This window comes from Haliaeetus leucocephalus, unplaced genomic scaffold, assembly GCF_000737465.1.
Source record: "Haliaeetus leucocephalus isolate CR32 unplaced genomic scaffold, Haliaeetus_leucocephalus-4.0 Scaffold140, whole genome shotgun sequence".
In the NCBI taxonomy this organism is placed as follows: Eukaryota; Metazoa; Chordata; class Aves; order Accipitriformes; family Accipitridae; genus Haliaeetus; species Haliaeetus leucocephalus.
The window spans coordinates 2,225,937-2,241,907 of record NW_010972576.1 but is presented as its reverse complement, the minus strand read 5'-3'; the positions used below and the strand labels follow the sequence as shown (position 1 = coordinate 2,241,907).

The window sequence follows — 15,971 nt, the reverse complement described above, 5'->3', positions numbered from 1 at the left end:
AACTGCAGTTTGTCATAATGATTGAGTGTATCACTGTATAGAAAGAGTTTTAATGTAAAAGGTACAAGAAGCTCAGGGTGCAAAGAAAATATAAAATAAAGTTTGTCATGGGGAAGTTTTTAGTGTCATATTTAGATTTACTAGCCTGGATTTAGGAAGATGAAGTAATTGAAGTTAACATAAAAATGAAAATATAACTGAAGTTTATTTGACATCCAGTGTGGAGCATTCACCACCCAGTACATTGTCCCACACAAGAGTCCAGCTGAACTTTTTAGAAGCCAAAGAAGAATAATCCTAAATTCAGCACAAAGCCATTAATTTCACAGTGCCACTTCACAGAATGAAGATAGTGGTGGAGACACCAAGTAAAGCAATTCTACTCGATTTGAATCACCACCCTCTAGGGCTTGTTAAAGCTATGGCTCGCGACAACCAGGAAGGGGTTATAAAATGGTATCAAGCGCAGTGTGAGCCAGATGGTCGGATTTCTTTTCTCACACAAAACAATAAGCCGCTCTGAAACACAAAGGACATGGCTTGAGAACAGCCAGGACACTGGAAGCAGAGAGCATGCAGAGGCCACCTGAACTATGTAGTCAGCAAGCCAACAAAAGCAGTGCCAACACAGAACGGCATCAGCATATCAGACTTCCCAGCTCACACTGTCAGTATCAGATCTAATGAATAATCTAAGCTTTGAACTTTGATTTTTGTCACTAGTATTTCCTTTAGTTCATCATTCATGTTTCCTTTTCTTCCCACCACTGAACTCACCATCCTGGCACTTAGCCATCTCTCTTTTCTCATTGATATACTCTCTCTTTACCTTCATTCCCTTATTTCCTTTCCTTTTCCCTTTTCTCTTACCTTCTCCTATATTCTGTTCAGGAATTAAAAACTAATAAACCACAAGTATGATTGATAACCACCAAGACTAAGTGAACTAGCAGCCAGCCAGCTGTTCACTTCCCCCTTCCTTTGTTCTCCTAGCAGTTGAAAAAAATAATTTGAGATCATTCTTAGGCAGAAAGTTCCTTGGATCACAAAGGATTTCCTAAAGAGTTCTCTTACATTCTTGGATTAATCTTAAATATTTTTAGACAGTTAAGGCCTGAGAGCACCTCTGAAAGTGATTGTGGAACTTGCATTCACTAACATCCAGTCACAGGACTCTGAACTTCACAGGTGGGAAGTAGAGGACTTGACAGGTATAGAAAATATTCTAATATACTCCCCTTTTCTATGGATCTAAAAGTAATTAGCTTCTCTGCAGAATACTTTTTGCCTCTATACCAGAAGAAATTGAGACAGTTTATTAAGCAACTTGGAGTGTCACGGTCAACACCTAACCAAGCCATTAGAAAAAATCATTCAGCGTCTGATGCAAGACATCATGACACGCCAATAAGCAACTGATGGAAAAATTACAGTAAGAGTGGAGAATAAGTAATTTCTAATTTAGGATGGCCATTATCTTGATCCATGTCAAAAATGTACAGTTTGCATAACAGCCTTAATCATCAGGGAAAGACAAAGAGATGATTAAAACTTTCTACCTCAACTACTGTTTTATGCCTGTATCGCACATGTTTGGGAAAAAATGTACATGTGAGGAAATAAAGACAGCAAGTGACAATGAAAAAGGAAGGAGTCCAATGAATCTGGGCATGCCCATGTCAGACACAGAAATGGGAAGAACAGTTCATATATTCTACTAACTGTTCCAAGTTTATCTGCACCACCGGTCAGCCTACAATGGGACTTCAAAAAAAAAAAACAAACAAAAGAAGAAAAATGAAACTAACAGTTTTAGTGATAAATAATCTGCATAAAAGGCAGGTAAGGGACAAGAACCTGAAGTTTTAGTTTAGAAAAACAGTGTATCAGGAGAGTACAGCTTTGACATACGTAGCTTTCAATACCTCAAAATGCATTTATCAAATGTTTCAGACACAGCAATTTGTGAAGGATTTGATGCTTTTTGTCTACGTTGTTTCATGCACGGCTTAGGCAAGACACACATTTCTCAGTGATGTTAATGGAGTTTCAACATATAAGCCAAGGATCTCTTTCATTTAGCAAGTCAATCCTTTAACTCCACTCATCATGTAAGTGTTTAAAATGGCAATTTTAAAACTGTTAAGTAGAACTCATGATGTTTGAGATCAACTATAAATCATTCAGTTACAAGATATAGTATTTAAATAATTATAGCTACTTAGCTGCTATTGTAATGTTAATCAGGTATATAGAACATTTGCTTATAAAATTTTATTCTCCAGACATAGAATACTAAAGTGTTTTCTGGTAAGCTTACTCCTTTAAATAAGGTGTATTTCTCAGCTTCTCTGATCTTGAGCTCAGTACCAAATCTGTCTAAAACTTAGAATTTATCCATGAAGAATATTTCCCCCCGCAAGAAAAAAAAAAAAAAAATAAAAATCAACCCAATATGAGGATTTGAAACCCAACCCTAAAGCATGACCTTGTTAGAGACAAATATAAAGCTTACCACAGACAAAATTTACAAAAAAAAATAAAAAAAGAAAATCAATCAAGTAACGAAGTACACAGTTGTTTGATCTGAAAATGAAATAGCAATAGACCAGAAAGCAAAAAACTTTAACTGCAATCATCATATATAGAGTCGCTGTCAGTGACTACCATCTCATGTAACAGCATCTTGTAGGCATACTGAACCTCTTTCCCCTGCTGTCCCCCAAGTTCAGATTAGCCTTTATTAAAGAATACTGTGAAAGACTAAACAAAATGCTCAGAATATTTGTTTTCTGAATGTAAGAACTTTTTTGAATTTTTCTGGTCTCAGAAGCAGTTTATTGAAGTGAGATCATTTGTGCTAGAGGATGCCACCTAAACTAACAAGGAGGACATGTGGCAGTGCCCTTCTGACACCACTGGTAGTGATGGCGTTCACCTTCTCTATCCAGGAGTCCCTCTGTTGAGGGCTTTTTCCTATTAGCTTTTTAATATTTTTGACCCGATAGCTGGCAGGACTTCAGCCTTACTGAAGGCAGTCTACTAGTGCCTAGCTCAGAAATGTTCTGTAAAAGGAAGGAATAACATGAAAATAGTTTGAAATCTTCTGGCTCCTTTACCATATAGATATACTGAATGCTGGAGGACATATTCAACAGTCATGAATGGCAACAATGCTTTAACGTCACTGTGCTTTATTACAGCAGTGAATGAGCTGAAGTTAACAAGGTAGAAATTGAGATTGGTAAGGCCCATATATACCAAATAAAATATAGGAAAATCATATATACCAAATAAATCACAGGAAAATAATTGTCCCCACTCTCACCTGCTTAACACCACTGAAGACAACATAAGATGAGAAAGAAGAGAGAAAATGAAATATTTTACACTATTTGTAAGCATCTAGTTTTACTGCCCAAATTAGAAGATTGGAGTATCTTGATAAATAACAGTTTTCAGAAGGCAACTCAGAGCAAGTCACTTGGATATCCTAGTCCTTTTCTGAATATTGTCACTGACTAAAGGAGAAACCTACTTTTTTAATCCAGCATCCAAATTAGGTGTCCGAAATTGAACACTATTCGTATATTCCATTATCCACTACAATAGATATGAAACTTATGCGGTAAATTTAAAACAAAGATGAGCTAACAAAACTTTAGGCAGCATCTGGATGATATTTCTACCTAAAGTACTGTCTTGCTTTCCATTTCAGTAAATAAATCTCACTACATCCCCCCCCCCCAAGAAAAAGAAACACTATAATTTTTCAAACATGCTCTGAATTTATTTGTATTGTATATAGCACACTGAAGAACTGAAATTAGCCCCATAAATTTAAATATTTTAGTGCTTGTTACTGTCATTTGTTCTATCAGAGTATTGCATCATCAAAAAAGTTTTTTTTAAAAAGATTGTGATTGTTAAGACCCAAGACAGAAACATTCAGGTTTTGTTGTTATTGCGCAAACCATTCCCTACAAGCCCCAAATGCTACACTCCTAAAGTAATTTTTTTCCCACTACCTCAGATAACATGCTACTTACTTAAAATCTATATATTATGATGATATATCAATTTTATACAGTGTCTTCATTTAGTTTTGAACAAATTTAAACCTTCACTATTACTTACAAGTGCATTTCCCATTACAAGATTTCCACACACACCCTTCAATCTATGAACCCCTGTCCCTTAACATGTTTTGATGAAGTTGCTGAGCTTAACATGTCTGCTGAAGGAGGCAAAGGAGGAAAGGCACTTCACCTTGGCAGTCACCCCATTTACTCAGCAAGAGTCAACTACAATGCTTGCACAGCTGGGCTTTATATATTTTTTTTTTAATTAAGTTTTTGAGAAAAGAATTTTTGGTGTGTTCCCCCTGCCCATCCCCCCCTTCAATTATTCTACTACAAAACCCTTCATAATAATAAAGATATTGGTATTTGTGCATGACCTGGGATGTTTGGATTTGGTAAAAAAAGCCCAACTTTTCATTTAAAGGACAATTCCTCAACCATAAATGCAGTAAAAAATTAAACTCTGAAAATTTTGAAATTGGTTCCATTTGAACAACCTTATACTAGAATACAACTAAAATTTAAGTGGAATATTGTAATTTAAATGAATGTTCCCTACAAAGGTGCTATTACTGAGAATGCAACTATATCCACAACATATAATAATATTAACAAAAACAGGACAGTCTTTAAAAAGAATATGAATTAATTCAATCCCTACGTAGACTCATTAAAAATGGCCTTATTTAAAAACATCCCCTCCCAAGCCATCTGCCTGTTTTAAACAGTGAAAACATGCTGCAAATCTGCCAAAGTACTCAAACATGCTTAATCAAGGTCTGTATTGGCAGAGTTCCAGAAATCTGCAAGGTGTGCTCAAATTACATTAAAAAAGACAAGTTGCAATTGTTGACATCTTCAGTATAAGATACTTAACATAAGGTATATCTCTCAGCAATCAGGCTGGCATCTCTCAGCATTCAGAAGATTAAAAAGTAGCTAAACTTGCATGCTTTAGTAAATATGTAGGTAAACTCTTCATTGTCCAAATTCAAAGCAAGGAAGACCCATGTAGCCTTGAACAATCTGCTGGTCTATCAATTTCAACACCAAATACAAGCATAGGTCCTGCAGCCTTGCAAAAATCCTCTGAAATCCTAAATTCTGTTTTTCCTGTAATAGAGATTAATATCCTTTGGGCTTTGGGACCGTAAGTACATTCAGATGAATGAGGTCAACAGCCACATTTGTAAGACAAGCTGCCATGGATTAATTTCCAGGAGACAACTGGTTTATTCAGGTTAAAAAGGGGTGATTGCCCAGAGCACCAAGTACAAACAAAAAGAAAAAAACAATCCATAAGATATCTCTGGAGTAAGATACTTACTGTAGTAACTTTTTCAGTAATTTATTCACTGTACACTCCGTGCAGCCTCTATACAACTGCTTGAAAACACATAACCTGATAGCAATATTCCAGATATTGTTCAGCTGCACTTACCTTTGAAGAAGCAATCTTCATTGTGTACAATGGTGACCTTTTGCTTTTTCAGACAGGCAGCCCTGTGCACTTCACAATGGTTTTCATAGAATTCTCCATCAGAACCACACACAGGCTTGTAATGCGGCTTGCAGTGCTCCATGCATAGACACTCAGCTTGGCCAGTCTCCCCATTCACAACGCAGTGTCTACCCAGACCGCAGTACTTGTTTTCGCATGATCTGAAATGGCCATCTTGACCCATATACCCTAAAAAAAAAAAAGAAAAGTAGCTTTGAGATATTAATTATATTTTATTTAGTTGCATGTGAGATACAAAAAGGATTGTATTATGTAAATGAAGTGAGAATATGTCCTTTGTTACATCCTTGACTAATGCTTAACATAGGTCAGCCTGAAATGAAACAAATATAGTCTTGTTATCATGACTAGGTATACTTTTAGTCATTGTTGTGTGTTAGATTATCTGTAATTAAGAGCAACATCTAGTAACAAGATAATATTTACTCTTCCATTTAACAAGTTTCATAGCACATCATGCCTTTTTAAAGGTATATTGAAGTTTGTCCCCTTAAGATTGCTATGCTATTGCATGTAATAGAACTATGCATTCTCTAGAATTTATATCACAGAATCACAGAATATCTTGAGTTGGAAGGGACCCATAAGGATCATCGAGTCCAACTCTGTGCTCCTCACAGGACTACCTAAAACTAAACCATATGACTAAGGGCGACATCCAGACGCTCCTTGAACTCTGACAGGCAGATAAAATAGACATTCACACATTGAGACTGATAGCAAGAATAAAGAGAGATGGGTCAAGGCTCTTAAACAACATGGAGAAGAAAAAAAAACCAAAAACCTCTGTGGTGGCAAGACAATGACATTTCAGGGAAGAGCATGGTGGAAAAGCACCAAACTGACTTGAAATGGGCAAACCCAATTCAACATTAAAAATTTCCCATAAGTTTTTAAAAATATTACTCCTTGTGCCAACATATCACCACTATATACAAGCAACAGATATTAACTGACAGAAATTAATATAAATCCAATTTCCTTCTATTACTGCTAACCTCAAATAAAGTCTTGCAATGTCCAAGAGTACTTCACAGCACAGGTCATGTACACAACATTACAGAATTACAGCACTTCTTTGAAGTGATAGAAATGTTGCAGTTTGAGGCCAAAGTCCATAAATCATTATTATTTCTGCCTTCTGAATTGGAAGATAAAGATCTCAATCTGATAACTGCTGTGAATTATTAAGAGGTGTGTGGTGACTCAACAATGCATTGTGCTGTATACTGCTGTGAAAGTAGAAACCTATTTAAGACTTCACTTGGGACTTCATTTTAGTACTCTAATTGAATCTGATGCCTGAATGCAAAACAGCTACTTTCAGATGAGGGAGAATGATTTGCATAATATATATTGATATTTATAGTGTTGGTATATGTCAGCGTATACCAATCATGTACATCAATAAACAAGCAAGCTTTTTGCCATAATGAAAAACTGTATTACTTTGTTATGAAATGTTTTATAAATGTCTCCATTTTACATCATTAACTATTCCAAAACAATACATCTATTTGCATACATCACTGCATACGCAACTCCTTCTATTGAAGTCGATAGTAAAATTCCCATTGACCTCAATAAAAGCAAGCTTCTTTCTTCAGACAGTCTTTGCCTTAAGTTCAGCTATTTTTAACGCTTTCAGCAGTTTAACAAGCACTGTTCTGTGCTATTTTTAAGTTAGGAACTTGCAGATCTAATGTATTCGATAAAAAGGAGCAGCTATGCAGTGTTTCAAGTGTTTTATAGTACATACTTAAGAAAAAAGTTTAAATGTTTATTCTTAAGTCCACTAACTAGTGGTTATCAGATCACTCGTAAAAAAAATAAATATAATCCACGCAATTTCAAATGAGGTGACAAAATGTTCACAGACATAACTTTGATAGAAATTTGAACTAAAAGCACACGCGATTCTGAAAATGTAAACAAACCAATAAATATTAAATAGCTACTGTGAGATAAAAATAAATGGGTTTAGACTTAAGTGTTTTTTTTTTAAATAAGCTAGTGACACAGAAATCTAGGAATTTTAAGATTACCAATAGAAAACAAGGTTATATGTAATGGCATGGATTTGATCTTCATCAGTTAAGTCAAAATACTAACTTTATTGTGGAGAATCAAATCAAATTAGCAAAAGGTGCAGGGCACGTGCAGTCTGCTTGGATTTTTTTTCTTTCACCTGAGTAAGTGATGAAGCACTAAGTGCTGCAACTAAGTAACAAAGAAAGAACTGCAAAGAACTATTTTAAATACTACGGAGAGAAGTTTTTCCATGTTTCCACTTCACATTTCTGGGGAATTATTAATGAAATATTGGAACAAGCAGACTTCTAAATCACAGAGGAAAAAGCCAGTGAAACAAAAGGAGATACCAGATGTTTTGAATAGCCTTAGGCAGAGGCATTTACTAGCTATAGATAAAAAACACTAGCATTTTATTGTCAGAGCTGAAAAAACACACAAAACGCTTGACCCAAATATGATGATACAACGTCAGTAACGTTTTTGTTCACACAAATGTATCACCTTTAAGTCTTAACTCATTGCCAAGTAAGTCTTTAAAAACACAGAGATAAAAATCTGATATACAAAGAACTTCTGTAATGATAACAAGGTTTAGTTGATAAAGGCAAGTGAAGCACAGCTTCGTTATTGGTCTGATCCACTGTGTTTGGTTAGACAGACCTGAGTGTTAGTTCTGACCAGTAGAGGTACTGCAGGGTATTCAGGACTCCTACCTAACATGCTTTTCATCAAGTTACAGCTGTCTGCCTGCCTATACCATGGCAGGAGGAATGAAAACTCAGTGTATAAACTAGCCGTCAAACAAAACCAACTTCTGCTGCTTTTCACTGTTCTAGCCCAACTTGCAAGAATCACTATATTTGGCAAATCCTTCATTTTATTTTACATTTCCAAAAAGGGTAGTTCCTTTAGGTAGCAATAATTTTCATCTTGGAATAGAGCTGCTTCCTGTTCAGATACAAAGCTACAGGAATCTTGTCATTATCAACAATAAACCATCTTTTAAACCCATATGGGCTGTGACATGCAGCCCATTCATGAAACACCTGGCTATTCCAGTGACACTCAGAAAATTGCCACTATTACTTTTCTTACTGGGAATTATTATTAACGGAGGTATACTTTTGAAAGAGTGATAATGGAAGGTTTTGGGGGGGTTGTTGGGTTTTCCTGGGGGGAGGGGTGCTGTTTGCTTAGTGTTTTTAACACCAGTGTAGATAAGTCTCCTAGGACAAAGTTACTTAGGATGCAGCACCCATTCAGAAGACCACCAACACCACCACCTCCCTCCAAGTTATAAAACAAAAAACCACCAAGTTTTTCTGAAGGCTGTTCTTCCATCTAAGCATTTAGATTTAGAAAGTAAACTAGTCCAAGATGAACTTAGGTTCCTATATTTGGACATAATTCAGTAATTTACTAGAGAAGATAAGCAGCCCAGTATATTCAATATTGAGAGACTGAGAACGAGTAAATCAAGATGACAAATAATCCACCCATGAATGCTAATCTTTTGCCAGCAATTTAATTGGTATTGCTTATGTGATGATAGGTAAGTCTGCATTTGTCAAGTGCCACACACAACAACAGGGAAGCGTGTACCCGTATTAGCTACGTACTCTGAATTTTCAGCCAAAAAAGTGTAATACCTATGCATTCTGAGAGGGTCTATAATAGTATGGAAAAGAAAATGTACTTTGTTGCACTTGAAAGTAAGTCAGGAAACATTTAAATTATCATAGCCTTAAGTTAAAAAAATAAACATGCTTTAAGAAATATTAAAAATTTATTATGCCTAAGACAGCCAAAGCAGTGACATAAGTTTTTCAGATTCTCTTGAAACTTAAACTCTAAACGGACATAAAATGAAAGAGCAAAGAAAAAGAAGAGATTTTTTATTTTTAAGAAATGGAGAAAGCAAAATTTTTTTGGCTTTTCTCCTAAGACAAATTTTAATAAATACAGTTTCAAGCTTTCACTTAGGATTCCGCATACATGTTTCCTAGCTGAAGGCCAGCTGAGCAGCACCCAGAGTTAAGCAAGGTTTAGGTCATGGCTGCATCATTTACACTTGGGAATTAAGTGGATGGTTTAGCATGCAAAAGGCTCACAGGAATATACACTTTTTCCTTTAACTAATCAGTTTAGAGAAACATTGCACACGGAAACTTTCAAAATTCTTGAGAGTATGCATCACCACGTTCTCCAGTTGGCCCTAGGCTGGAACACACACAAGCTTGCTGTATGTTGAGCCCTCCCTCACAAACTCAGACTTTTTTTTTTTTTTATTGCCCTAACAACATAATTTGCATTCATGGCTTCTGTCATAACTTGCAGCATTATCTACGTGTCATCTAAAACAAAGTGGCAGCTATTTTTGGAGACAATACGTTGGTATCTTGTGTACAAATTACTAACACTGATTTCCGAGGTCAACAGTCCCGTTAACACCACCTCCCTTTTATTTAAAACGATTATGTAAATGACAATTCCAACTCTACAGCTGTATTTTTGTTCAATATACTATCTACAAAAGGCTCAACCAAGACTGTAATCCTAATGTTGGTAATTGTCCAGTGTAGCCTTAAGTTTCACATGAAGCAGAAATATCTCAGGGAAAGCAACAGGGAAATGGGAGAAAGAAATAAAAAAAAAAAAAAAGAGGAAAAGAAGATTGATTACCACCTACCATTAACACTGGTAGGGCATTAACACTGAGCATGACCTCAGCATGAACTGTGAGTATCTGCTCATAAATATTAAAGCTCTAGACTTTTTCTTTTTTTTTTAAAGCTGTAGTATTTTAACAGAAGTTCTTCAACAAATTTTGATATCACTAGCAAGAACAGCTTGTAATTACACTGACTGAACATGATATTAAATCTGCTTTACTCATTATCCAGCACTCTTGGTATATGAACTTCTTCAGTAATTTAGCATTTTTTTATTCTGGTTAGGAATATTTGGGGCAGGGGACAAAATTTAAAGAAAATAATGAATTTTTTTAGAGTAAATAAAAACTATTCATAATTTGTCAATATAATGCTTATGGTAATAAAGTTTCCCCACATAACTAACAGCACATATCTTAATAAACTAAAAAGATACAGGATTTTGAACTCTCCTTACCAATGTATTCTCTAAACAGAATATTAGAGTGCCTTACCACAGAATATGCCTTGATTTTAAACTGTAGCATCTTTGCTTGGTTGGTTGTTGTGTGAGCCTCTGTTGTAACAGACAATACAGTTTTCACAACTGACTACTAAATTATCTGCATTCCAAACTCTAACTAGCTTAGCCAAGCTTTTGGACACACTACTAGGAATTTCTATTTCATACATTTTTCTGAAGAGAATATGGTCACCTGGGGCAGGGTGGTGGTGTGTAGAGAAATCTCACTTGTGGTCATGTTCATGGATTTGTATGCAAAATAATTTTAACATGTGTCTTCTATAGATTATATACAGACATATAAGTATTTCTTACAAATTTCTAAAGTGACAAAAATATAAATTCCTGCTCCATGTTTATTCACTTTTCTTTTTCTGTGACTGACTTACCCTTAATGATTATAGGGCATCTTCAATTTAACTAGCCTTTCATACCACTAACTACCGCATGAAGCTCATAAAAGTAGAAGGAAATAGAGCTCCAAAAAATGCCCTTGAAACCCTAACTTTTAAAGGCTCAGCCTTAAAAATAATCCAATCTCACATTCTCTTCCAAGTAAGACTAAACTCAGAGGTCTCTCTTGTCTTTCCACTTAAAACTCCTTTCTCATCTCTTCACATTCAACTTTGTTGTTGTTGTTGTTTCCTCAATTTGTCTAGAAGCTTTAGTTTCTCAGAGGCAAAATAGAAGTTCATACCAGCAGCACTAGTGGTTCAAAGATGTGAAGGTGGGAAAAAAGAAAAAACAAAAGCAAGCACCACACCTGTGCAGGAGCAGGATGAGCACCTGTAGCTGCAACTGCAGTCCACTGCCCGCAGTGACAGCCACTTTCAGCTCCCACCCCTCAGCCCTGCTCCCACCTGTAGGAGTGACGGTAGTTAGTAGACATGGCTGATCATTAGTTTGCTGTGCCATGGTTTTCTTTCAGCAGCAACCAAGTAAGCTGGAGTACTTTATACAACAGTTTACTTTGCCTGTGCATACAATCAGTTTTCGGCTGGGTCTTGTACTGTCCTCTCCTCTGTTCTTCCCTGTGCCACCCCCACCCCCCCCCACTCACACACCATAAAAGCCCTCCTCCCCCCCACTTTGTCAGGGAATGGAAGTACTGTAAGGATTTGCACCTCCTTAGAATTTGATTGCAATCTTCTGGTTTGCTCAACGCTTACCAGTGAGGACTGACTAACAGAAACGGACACAAGACATCATAACTGCGCATGCCTTTTTTAACCTTAAAAGTCAGGCTAAATACACTTAAGAGAATCCTTGCCTTGTGTATTCAAATAAAGTTGACTTTCTTATTCTCCTGTAAAGGTAAATCAGGAACAAAACAGGAGAAAGTGCCATACTTCTAAAGGACTAAATATGCAAAACTACAGTGAGTAAAAGGAGAAGAAAAATACCAAGAAGGTTTGTAAGAGTTGCATACCCAGCTCTTAACCTGAAATATTGAAACCTCCCAGAAGAGTGTATGTCGGTCACAATCAGTCAGCTTAGCAACTTTGCCCATGTGAATCCCGTTCTCTTACCACCACTTTGCAGCTACCTTGAGCAAACTTTACAGAATTTAGTTTCCTCAGAAAAGAGAAAAATCAAATCACACCTCCTCTGCCTGAATCAGATTGAAGAGAGGGAACAAAAACACCGCATAAGAAAGAGTAGAAATGAAAACGCAACCAGCACTACGTAAAACCATCTTCTGCTTACGAGGCAGAAACTTGTCTCACCTTCCAGAGCCTTCACCTGCTCCTCCGCCTTCCCGTTAGCTGACCCTGTAGGGCTTTCTCCTCTCGCCGTGCCCAAGCGCAGCCCACCTGCCCGCCCGCTGCCCCGCGGCTCCCTCCCCTCTTGCGCCGCCGCCGGCCGGGGCTCAACGGCTCCTCCGGGGCAGCCCCGGGCGGTTTCCCCGCCCCGCAAGAGGAGGCTCAGCCCCCGCCCAGCCCTCTCCTCCTGCGATTAAGACGGAGTTGCTGTGGATTCCTGCCTCTGTAAGCTTCCTTGCTCCCTCGCTGGGCTAGTAAGCATCTGCTTTGATATCAGAGCAAAACAAACGACTATGACAACTCCACCGCACAGCCTTTCCTCCAGAGCAGCACCCTGTTCAGATTTCTGCCTGAACCAAAATCAATTTCACCACCAAAGTGCTGCAGGGCAATGCTCTGGCCCTGTGCCCAGGGCCCGGACAGCAAGGTCTTGTGTGCAGCCTCATAGCCCAGCAGCCTGCACGTTCCCTCAGGTGAAATTACTGCCCTGGCTAGGACTCTTCACATGCTTGTGGGAGCCAAGAAAGTTTTGCCAAAGTCTCTTTCGCTGCTGGGAGATGATCTTCTGGCACTATACTAAGCCTTGCAAAAATCCCCTCCGCTGATCATCCTCCTTACATTTGACCAGTGACCATTACATTGGTAAAACTATCTGTGGGCTCAAGACACGCTACTTGCCTTATACAGGAGAATGGAAAACATATACAAGTCTGAAACAAAGAGCTGAACAGATTTGGAGTAAGAGCACTGCTGGGTCTACATGTAAATATAGACTGATGTCCTCCGAGCAGTTTCAGGCCAGCAATTCATTATTTTCAAGTAAATCCTTGGTTGTGCCTAGCATTTACGGTGTTTTTCTCACATATTATTTTTGTCTTTTGAAAAATGTTTATTATTTGTTTAACATCAAACCAGTGGCAAACAGTGTATGCTCTAAAACAAAGTGGGAAATGACATGCTTGCCTCATCACATAAATATGTACATGGACCTTTATTCAACTAGTTGATTGCTTTTCAATTGCAGCGTGGCAGGCGATCCTCTATTCTGCCGGATGTGTTATCCAATGTCACCGAGAGCAGGAGATGTGCATCACAGCGACAGCAGTTTTGAAAAGGTCATAGTTTGAACAACCTTTCGCACATTTTAATGCTTATTTGAAATACAGCTTGCTGAAAATCACAAAGGGCTAGCTTAGTTCTCAGTCAGACAAAACAACCTGAGTACTGCTCATTTGTTATTTAAAACCCAAACTGATTAGTTTTAGCAATATGATCAAAATAAGCAAAACTCTTAGTTACTGACTGGAATTTCCCTTTTACTTAGTTTAAAATTAGAAAGGCTGTTAGGATTTGGTCTCAAGAACCAAGGCAGTAACACAAAATAATAATAATAACTGTTCCTCTATGGTAACTTTTCACATGAAGAACAGATTTGTCAGTTTTGAGTTAATATTATAGTAAAAGACTGCTGTTTCCTCTATAGGCATATGTGGCTTTCCCTGGGATTAAATATGCTCCTATATGAAACAACATTATAAACAGAAAATTTAACTTATCCTCTGATCAAATAGCTGGCACCAAAAAGGTCATTCAATTACCCATGGTATGAACTAGCATACCATAATCCAGATATTATCCAATTCCTGTGTTAGACATTGAAACAAAACTGTTTTGTTGGGGTTTTTTACTTCAAAGCCCTCCCTGAAGAAAAGAGCTGTGATGACTTTCTGTTACTTTCCCCAGGGACCTCTACTAGAAAAAGTAGCACAGACATTGAGCAGCATTTAAACCGTATGGTTAAAGTGCTGCATCATTACTGTTCAAGGAAAGCTAAAAAAGAAATGCCAAGCATTTTCAGTTTTACTGATTAGAAACATTTGCTCCTAGTAAATTTGACATTGTTCATTTTTTTTCAAGTTGTTACTAAGGAACGGTGGCAGGTTGACCCTGGACAGCAGGTAAGCACCCACCCAGTCGCTTGCTGACCCCCTCAGGAATTCAGAAGGAATTCAATATGGAATTAATTTACTAATTTCCATCCATCAGCAGGCAGATGCCCAGCCACCTCCTGGAAACTAGCACACGTAACAGGGCCATGCCTTAACCACCAATGTCCCCCGCTTGCTCCTCCTTTCCCCCAGCTCTTATTGCTGAGCTATGGTATGGGATATCCCTTTGGTCAGTTCGGGTCAGCTGTCCGGGCCGTATCCCCTTCCAGCTTCTTGCTTTGAGGGGGGCAGAGTGGGACAAAGGAAAGGCCTTGATGCTATGCAAGCACTGCTCAGCAATAGCTAAAACCCAACGCTGTCTTGGTCACCAATTTACAACATGGCACTATGTGGGCTGCTATGAAGAAAATTAACTTCATCCCAGACAGACCCAGTACAGGAAAACAGTGTGAGAGCTTTGTAGGCATTAGTAAATCCAGCAAAGTAAGAGCAGGAGGGCAGGGAGGGGAGCAGGGAAGGAAGTTAATCTAAACTGTCAATCAGTGGAATTTTTAGGAAAAAGTGTATTTGGAAGAATATGATAATAATTTCTCATTCAATTTCTTTGACAAAAGTAGTAAGAAACTAATATTTTCCATGTCTTTTACCTGTGTGGAACATAAACGCATGAAATTTAACAGTGTAAGGGTTATTAAGGCAGGCTATGATCTTTGCAAGCCCTTCAGAAAGAACAACAGCAAAACGCTGCGTACTTGTATTGTATATATGAGCATAGCTCTCAAAGACACTTAACTCCGCTAACAAACTTTGACACCAATGACCCATGTGTGGATTTCTGAAAGAAAAAAAAAACCACAAACCAACAAACCCTACAAAATGTAAATGCCATTCCAAAAGGTATTCAGTATCTGAAAGTGGTGTTTTAGAGACAGTAAAAAGGAGTCTTAAAAAGAATGTCTTTACAAAGAATAGAGATATATACATGGTGAAGCAATACCATTTGCCTCTGGACCTTGTTAAAGAATATCGTAATCTCAAATAGGCTTGAACTTTCATGACTTAATTCTGCCATTTTAAGATAGCTAGGAAGTGATGCATAGTAAAATGCACTGTGTATACCCCTCTTTTTTCAGAGCAGGACTGATCCTATCTGCTCCATATATTAAGCAAAGTTGTATTTTTTTCTGAAAGAGTTAGAGTTAACCCAAAATATCTGCAATTATCAAAAACCACCCTAAAACCTAGACTGTGCTAAAATGAAAAGGCAAAATGCTTTTCCAGACCTCTGTTAGGAGAGAATATTGCTCCATTAAAAGAAAAAATACATGGAAAAGTGAAGTATTAAAAACCTTCATCCTGACATATGATATGAGAATATTCCTGTTTGAAAAATTTATAAAAGCAATAGTCAACATAAACAGTCTATTTAAAATTATTTCTACATCTA

General features: G+C 37.5%; 1 protein-coding gene across 3 annotated transcripts in view; it reads right to left on the bottom strand.

Moving 5' to 3' along the window:
- The window catches only part of FSTL5 (follistatin-like 5), a 306,883-nt gene that overhangs the window by 226,354 nt on the left and 64,558 nt on the right, over positions 1 to 15,971 (bottom strand). For all 3 annotated transcript variants that reach the window (XM_010586080.1, XM_010586081.1, XM_010586082.1), the window contains exon 3: positions 5,524 to 5,772. In XM_010586080.1, coding sequence (XP_010584382.1) covers positions 5,524 to 5,772 — 249 coding nt within the window. The remainder of the gene's footprint in view (positions 1 to 5,523; positions 5,773 to 15,971) is intronic.